Source organism: Gavialis gangeticus, unplaced genomic scaffold (assembly GCF_001723915.1).
Source record: "Gavialis gangeticus isolate Ggan-Ray unplaced genomic scaffold, GavGan_comp1, whole genome shotgun sequence".
Lineage (NCBI taxonomy): Eukaryota > Metazoa > Chordata > Crocodylia > Gavialidae > Gavialis > Gavialis gangeticus.
In genome coordinates, this window is record NW_017728998.1 from 21,834,226 (window position 1) to 21,843,027 (window position 8,802).

At 42.5% G+C, this 8,802-nt stretch overlaps 1 protein-coding gene across 2 annotated transcripts in view; it reads left to right on the forward strand.

Annotated features, from left to right (window-relative positions):
* RHPN2 (rhophilin Rho GTPase binding protein 2) overlaps positions 1–8,802 on the forward strand; it is a 53,941-nt gene that overhangs the window by 26,265 nt on the left and 18,874 nt on the right. For both annotated transcript variants that reach the window (XM_019505594.1, XM_019505596.1), the window contains exons 4-7: positions 4,320–4,395; positions 6,840–6,917; positions 7,701–7,825; positions 8,564–8,730. In XM_019505594.1, the coding sequence (XP_019361139.1) occupies positions 4,320–4,395; positions 6,840–6,917; positions 7,701–7,825; positions 8,564–8,730 (446 nt within the window). The remainder of the gene's footprint in view (positions 1–4,319; positions 4,396–6,839; positions 6,918–7,700; positions 7,826–8,563; positions 8,731–8,802) is intronic.

Sequence of the window (8,802 nt, forward strand, 5' to 3'; positions counted from 1 at the left end):
AGCGCTGAGGCCACCGGGGTTGTGTGTGCAGGCAGCTGTGCACCTTGGTGAGCAGGGCCGTGCGGGCAGGTGGGTGAGGGGCTGTGGTGCAGCAGCCGCCTTGCTCCAGCCCCCCTCAGGCAGCGCCAGCTTGTGGGGCTGCGCTGCTTGGGGGATGGGGATGTGAAGCTATTTATTTCTCCCCTTCAGTCTCTGGGGCAGTAGCTGGCTGGATGCAGAATGGGTCCCTCCTGCCCCTGCCCACCAGCAGCTACCACAAACCTTGCAGTAACAGGCAGGTGCAGTAGGGCTACACAGGCAGGGTCTCTCTGGCCCAGGACAGAGGGTGCTTGAATATGGCTCACCGGCCCACTTGGTGATAAAAAGTTCATGATCCGGCCTTACATTCAAAAAGGTTGGACACCCCTGTTGTAGACAGACTGCCATCTTGGTTTGTTGTGGAAGTCCTGTGAATCACTGCAGTGGTTTAGTCACAGAAGCAGTGTCACAGGGGAGAATGCTAACAAGAACAACCCAGAATTATAGCTACTATGAGGCAGAGCGATTATTAACCTAAACCAAAATGAAACCGGTCACTTTTCCCGAAGTGAAATTCCACCAAAAATTGCTCTAATTCTCCATGGCAATTTTTGACAAAACTCCATGTTCTGCTTGGAAAATGTTTTGTTCATAGTGTGAAAAGCCTTTATATAATTTAACAAGTCAGATTATACCACAGATGTAGTTGGAAAGAGGGAAGTACAGTAGTATTGAGAGAGGTGGGAGAGCAGGTTTGTGACAGATCCCAGAAATTCAAAGGGCATTTTTACATGTGCGTTGGGATGCGGTGCCAGGCACTTTGATTAGCAAGCCGCACTAATGAAAAGCACTCGTGCATCACATGTATCAGTGTCCCTGTGCCGACAAAATGGTGGCGGGATGCTTTGAACTAAAGCTCAGCAAATGTGTTTTATTTCAGAGTGCCACAACACCATTTTTTCAGTGCAGGGATGCTGATACATGTGACGTGGAAGGCTGCTGGAGCGTGTCAGTTCCCGTGCTCCAGCAGACTCAGTTAATCAGAGCAGATTAATCGAGTCTGCTCTGATGTGCTGGATTTCCACGTCTATAGGAGCCCAGTGAGTCCTTTGGTGGATCATTTAAAATCGTTTTACTGTTTCAGGGAAGGGTTGTTGATCCTGGTCTTCACAGAGGCAGCACTGCTTAAGAGTAGTGCACTGTTATTTTTCCCACCCCTACCTCTTTTGAACAGTTTCCTTTTTTTTTTTTTAATGCTGTTTATACAGAGTCCCAAACTGCAGGCCACAGGTTAAGTAAAGCTGAATAAAGGTGACATTTGTAGCTCTTGTCTGTCGCCTTAATTATAGGTCATACTTTTCTCATAGGGAAGTGGGGAAATCCCAGGAAATGCCAAGAAGGGGGGAGCCGTGTAGATGAAAAGGGTGGGAACAGATATATTTTCACTTTAATGAGAACCGCTTTCTCTTCCCTCTTTGACCATTACAGGGGGCCAGATCTCTGGGCAGCCAACATATAATCAGGGAAAGGAAAAGGGAAGTTGGGAAAACAGTGTAAAATAGTCCCCTTTCAGAGCAGCAAACTTTTAACCTTCTGCTTGCGTACCATTAAATGGGCTACCCCCAACCTGGCAGCCTCTAGGCTCTTAACAGACTAAAACAAAAAGTTTGGGACACAAAGCTGTCATACTTCCAGCCAAAGACATAACTGAGAGTCACGCTCTTGTTGCTAGAATGGATTGACTGGGATGGTACAGAAACAGAGGTTATGCTTAAGGCCTGAAAACTGGAGAGCCAGTCCTCACTATTCCTGTCGCTCCCAAAGCTACTTTGGGAATGCACTAGGAGAAACACCACTCTTCTCTGTAAATCCAGTGATTTTTTTCATTGTCATGAGGTCATGATGCAGTCTTCTACCTAGCAGTAAGCTTTACCAGTTTAGAGACTATCCTGTCTCCTGTTTTAAGCATGATGGCTTAGAGAGCAATTAGGCAATGGTTCTTCATTATACAGAGACCTTTTGCTTATTAGAGATACTGTTTAGTGATACCTTGGTGAGACCATCTTTGAAGAAAGAGTATAATTTAGGGTTCTTTATTACAAAACATGGGTTGCATGTCAAGAAGACCTAACAGGGAAAAAGGGGGTTTTTCATCTAACAGCAAAAAATGAGAGTAGAATCTGTCCCAGCAAATTTTTGATGAAGCAACAGGAACTGTGTAAATGCAACCCCCACTTTTGTTTTCTGTCTGTCTTGGTCTGGTTGACAGCTGAATATTGTGCACTTGCCAACAAGTTGAGAAGTGTACTTGTCCCTAAGCATGTTTGTGTGACTACTCATAAGACTGTAAGAATACTATTAGTATGTCCCCTGATCTGATACTGGCCGCGTGGTCGAAGGAGATTTTCATTTTCCCATAATGAATCCATATAAGCAATGAATTTCTCTATTCTTAATCTATGGATTTGACATTTCAGTGACTAAAAACCAAAATTGTATTTGGAGAACTGTCTTAGAGAAACAGGGGCATGCTGAAAATTGTACACAGCCTCATTAGTTTAATTAACATGGATTATGAAAGACATGAATTAAATCAATAGGTCTTTTTTTAGCAGCTTGGTTTGTATCAGATTGTTTTTCCAAATGAACTATTGTATTAGCATTGCAACACCAACTAACTGTTCCTTCCAATTTCTGATGAGGTGTACGCAGTTTTCATTATCTACTAATGCTTATAAAGGTATTTGTGCCCCACTGTCATGGGGCAAAGCTGTCAACTCCACCAGGAGGCCTCTCTACATGGTGGCCTGAATAAGCACTGATTTTTGTTGCCTAAGTTCTTCATTACTCCCCAGCTGTCCCTGCCTACTTTCTGAATCATACCAGTCAATTCCAGGGCTTTTCTCTAAGGCACAAGGCTTATGAGTAGATGACAGTGCTGCTCTCTGCACAGACTTCATCACCAGAGACAGGCAGCTTAGGTTCTCCTAGCTTTGCTGACTGGGAGACCATAAATGAATCATACCCTTAGTGTTTGTAGTTAAAATTAGGTCAACTTAAACAATGATTAGAAAGTGAGTCGTGCATTTGCAGGAAAAAGAAAAGATTGAATAAGCTGTTGATTAGTTGGGCCTCAGACACAAAAAGGAGGCACTTTTCCATTCAGACTAGTATCTATCTACTCAACACACTGTACAACTGGTGCCTTTTCTCCTTGAAATAGGATTTTTTTTTATTTAGAGAAAGACATATATAAACAGATTTCACATTTGGGGCTAAATGCTTGCTGCTGTCTCTATTCATACGAGATGTCCTACAAGCAGACTTCTAGTACCCACATCGTATTAGCCAGACTTATCCCTAGATCCAGATGATTGTTTTTTCTCAAGGATCGGTTTTTTCTAGTGTTGCCATTCCCTGCCTTATCACCTTCCGTAGTAATGTTTTATGGGCTGCATTCTTCCCTGACCCTAACATTCTCTAGGAGCTAGAGTATTGCACATTATTTCTTAAAACATATCATCTGATTCCACTTGTGTCAGAACAGGTCAGACCCCCCCATTCACCTGCACTAGAGACCAATTTCCATCAGTGGCTGATGCATGCAAACTAGAATGCTTAAACATAAAAAATTAGCATAGGCCTTACCTGGCATGTCTCCCTGTAATGGTAGAGCTGCTTCTGGCTCATGTGGTGTATGCAAACAAAGGAAAGTTGAATCTACCCTTTCTCTTCTCCTTGGTCCTTTGGGGTAGAATGACTCAGTATGGCAGGGTTCCAGAGCAGACCTTATTTTGTTGAGGTCTCTGCTGTCCTTTCCACTTGCAGAAGAGTATTGATACAAGTGGGCTCTGGCTATCCTCCAGTGACCATGCTGGCTGGGTACAGCTTGGGTGGGGAGAGAGAGAGTCTCCCTTTTCACTGCAGATAGACTTTAGTTGCTGCCTACCCACACAGGGGCCAACAGCTCCCCCTACTCACAAACACATTAGTGGTGTCCTAATTTATCAGGAGACACACCGTGATATATTTCTTCCCCATCATATGCTTCTTTCATTCCTGAAATTGGAGCATGCATTTTGGCTGTTTATGTTGCTTTTTAAAAAAACAAGGAAAATGCATGGTGTGAGGCTGAACAATTATACTTAATGCTGCCTAGTACAAAGGAAAAGGTGCATATTACATGGATACTCATGAGGAAGCCCAGCCAGTGGCTATGCAGAGAAAGAGAGGTACGACTGCCAAATGAGCAACAGACAACAAGGGATTCATTTTCTGTTTTGTTTTTTCTCTTGCCACAGAGAAGCTTTCAGCATTCCCTTGGTACCACTCGGTTTGAAAGAGACCAAAGAAGTGGACTTCACTATCCCCCTTAAGGTAAATTACAAAGACAGAATATTTAGAATCAGTTATTTAACATGTAGGAAAACTGCAGAGTAGTTAAGTTGGAAGAGGTGTAGTGCTAGGTACAAATTCTAAACACATTTTTGTTTTATTTGCGCTGACCTGATTTTAATGTGATCAATTAAGAACATAATACATTAAGACATACCCAGCATTTGATATTAAATCTTCTTAAGGGAAACAGTCCCAGTGACTTCAGTAGCATGACTCTAGATGTGCACCTTTCTAAACAGAATTTTTTCTGTTCTCTTGTGTCTAGGCTAGTAGTGATGATGACTTATTCTTTTTTATGGTATTCAGAAGGGCACTGGGCACTCCATAGTTCAAACCAAACCAGGTCCTTCTCCAGAAGATCTTACCATCTGGATGAGGATCAGTTAAATAATCTGGTTGCACACACTTGTGCTTTTTTAGGGCAGTTGGGGGATAGTTTGGCATCCAGACAGAAAACCCAAATGTATCAGTACTCATATATGCCTAGATTGTCTCTTGTGAGGGGCATAGCCAGCCTATGCTGGGCAGGGGAAGCAGAATGAGATGCAGAGGCAGCTATAATAACTCTGCATTCCTGGGACTGGGGCAGCCCCATCTAATCAGGTAGGGCAGTTTTAAGCATGTTTTGCACCACTGCTTTCTAAGTCCAGGGACCTGATATGCAGAGTGGATCTTGTTTTCTCCCCATTATGTAGGTACTTTCCCTAAACTAGTAAAATAACATTACACCTGAGAGCAAGGATTTTGCTCAGACAAAAAAATGCCATCTTTAATGTGGATTTAAAGGTGTTCTCACACTTTCAGGTTTTTGATTGCACAAAAGAATTTTCAGCAAAGATTATAGAGGTCTTCCCTTTGGCACAGGAGTGTGCGCCTTTTATAGATATTTATTTTGGTGGGGTTGGCTGTGTTTAGTGTTTCTGTGTTTGAATTATATGATGAAATCTGTGGAAGGCAGGCTGTTTTTGTTTCATTTCCCTGCCTCTGGCAATCAGCAGCCCTGCTCCATGGAGCAAGTAAACAACAGCAGCTTTACTAAGCCAAGAGCAACTCAGTTTCAGCTTCCCAGAGTAACTTAATCTGCATTCTTCCAAGCAAAATGCTCACTGGCTTCAATGGGAGTTTTGTCTCAGACAGGAGCATAGATTGGGACTTGAGGAGAATTTGGGTTTTCACTGAAAGCTGTGGTGTAAGCCCCAAATTCTCCTTCTTGGGAAATGATTGTTTGAATCAGAAAAAAAAAATCTTCCCTTTTCTTTTGATCATTTTTTAACTTTACAGTTCAAATTCAGAGAATGATTTGAAAAGTGACTTCAGTTAAGCACCCTTAGACTAATTTAGACTTCTGTAAATAAATTGTGTACGCAGGCCGGATCCTGTCCACAGAGCCATGTTGCCTGGCTCGCAGGGCTCCACATGGGTCTGGGAACTTGGCAGCAGGGGAGCAATGGCAATTAACACTGCCACCACTCTGACGGCAAATCTCCAAACCCTGTGCAGCTGGATTGGGCCCAGGCCCCATGCAGCTAAATTGGGCCCTGTCTGGGCCTGCAAAGTGCACTTGATCAGGCTCACAGATTGGATCTGGTCCATGGACTGACTTGGCACCACTCACCAAGCCTGTGAGGTGAAAAGGTTGGGTGCCTTGGTGTAAACTGTTTAACTTGCATGTTGTGGATCCATGGAGTCACAATGGTGGAAATCTAGTAGAAATAAAGAGTTCGCACATCCTTCTGTTAACATGCTGCATTAAGACTACTGAGGCTACTCTGTGGATGTAAGGGAGTCTGTCTACACTGTAGAACATAGGGCAGTGTAGAGATACCTGAGCTGGGTATCTTATGACCACTTGACTCCTTTGCTGTTTGTAGTTTTAAGTGTTTAGATGTTGCTTACAAAAGAACAGGTTGTAAAACAAGTGGAGAAGATGTAATTACTGTTCCTTTACCCAGACTGCCATCCCTTGTATCTGATACCAGAGCAAGGACACCTGTCTACCTGCTCTGGGGTGGGGGTTGGGTTAATTAGAGCAACTCCTGAGAGCCGCATCTCATGTATTCAGTGTCCCTGCATTTCAAAATAGCAGCTGGGGCACCTTTAATTAAAGCTTACTTGATGAGCTTTAGTTAAAGTATTCCTGCCACCATTTTGAAATGCAGGGACATGGAGTACATGAGATGCTGCAGCTTTCTGCTTAGAACGGTCTAATCTGAGCATGTCAGAGCACAGACAGCTTCCAACTGGCTTCTCTTAACTTTTTATACCATCACATAAGTATAAAACACTTGACTTTTGTGTCCTAAAAAACACATTCCCTTCATTGTGAAGGGGAAATAGTTTTTAAATATTCAGGACACCGTTCATAATTGCAGAGAAACCTATTGCTTTGGTTTAAATGTTTAAAGCTATTCCCATATTTTTAGGATTTCATCCTGGAACATTACAGTGAAGACAGCTCAGAATACGAAGATGAAATTGCAGATCTTACGGATTTGAGACAAGTGGGTTTGAGTATTGCATGGTAATCTCTTTAGACAGTTCTAATCTTGCAGGTTTTAATTAAACAGTTGCATCAGATTATGTTTCTGTTATCCACCCTGGCAGGTAACTGTGTTGGTCAAAGGTTAGCTTATTCTTATTTACTTTTCCTCCACACATAAGGCGGCAATAATAGGGCATATCAGATGACTGCCTCCACACCCTAACAACTTTACAATCTTAATTGATTTTAAAAAAGGGCAAAGAAAGGCATGAAAGAGTCATTACAACGTGACTGAACCCACCAATTAGACCCAACCTGCAAATTCAAAACTTTATCTGTAAAATATTTAAATTGTAATGGGGGAGGGGAAGAGAGATTAAAGAATTTTCAAGTGAGGTGTGAAAGCAGTAACAAAATTAGGAGAGAGCTGCAGCAGAAAACTAAATATTTCTAATTATTAGCCATTTGTTAGATTTTCTTCAGTAGTTCAGAAAATACCTAGTGTCCAACATAGGAAACCAAGTCTTTTTCAGAGTGTGATAGAACTGCCTACCATATACTAGCCTGTGCTTTTGGGGCCGGATGCTGCTTTCTGTGCACTGCACAACGTAGCTGTTCAGAGCTGTGTCCATACATCAGGGCTGAGCTTTTGTCCTGAATTTCTAATTCCCATATTCTGGACATTTTCATATTATGCAGAAGTCCAGATGCTTTCAGCTAGTGCAGAACTTTGCCCTTACTGTAAACATTTATTCTGAAATGAAACAGAATTCGTTTTGTGACACTGCCTTTGTTCTTTAAGGCCTGCCGTACTCCCAGCAGAGATGAAGCTGGCATTGAGATGTTGATTAGCTATTTCAATCAACTTGGCTTCGTAGAAAACAGGTTTTTTCCACCTACCAGACACATGGGGATCTTATTTACATGGTAAGTTGTACTTCCAATTTTTCCACCCCCACAAGTAGAATATTGTTAAACTAATTCTATCTAATTTGAAACCATTTTTTGTACCGTGAATGTAATATTTATATTGATATGCATTTAGTACATGCAGTAAAGGTGAAGGAAATAAGGCCCATTTTATACTGAGAGTAAGGTCAGTAATAAAGATGGTAACATTGGCTATCTGCTTGCACAAGGGAGTGAGGGTAAATTAAATCTTCTGCATGTGCTACTTGGACTTTGGGTCCTGGCTGATAGTCCATGCAGCACCAGGCAAGGGAGCTGCTGCTTCATCTTCTGTACTTACTAGGAAGGGCAGCTGAGCCAGGAGACTATTGTAAATTGTTGAGGGTGCTCCTGGGGTGGTGTATTTCCTCACCATATAGAAGCAGAATTTGACTCACTGGATTTAAATCTTTTGCTTGTGATGAGGAACTGAGGTACCCACCCTTCAGTCAAGGAAAAGCTGTTGAAGTTCCAGTCAAGCATTGCAAAAAGGGACAAAGTGCGTTTTAAGAAAGTTCCATAAGCTAGCTAGCTCATAGGACTCAAATGCACTTGCAGTACATACAAGTGAATATCCTGGCCTTCAGCTTTAAATGAAGCATGATAAACATACAGAGCTTGCAACTCTCAGAAAGCAGAATGAAAACATTGTCTTCCTGTGCTTTGTGGTCCTTCTGGCACATTTAATCTCATTTTGTTTTTTCTCCCCCACCAAAGGTACGATTCTTTCACTGGAGTCCCAGTCTGTCAGCAAAACCTGTTGCTAGAAAAAGCCAGCATTTTATTTAACATTGGAGCCCTCTACACACAGATTGGTACAAGGTGTAATCGACAGACCCAGTCTGGACTTGAAAATGCTGTTGATGCTTTCCAGAGAGCTGCAGGTACAAAAAAGGAAGAACCCCCCCCCCCCCCCCCCCCCCCAACCAAACAATCCGGCGGCAATACCAAAAAAC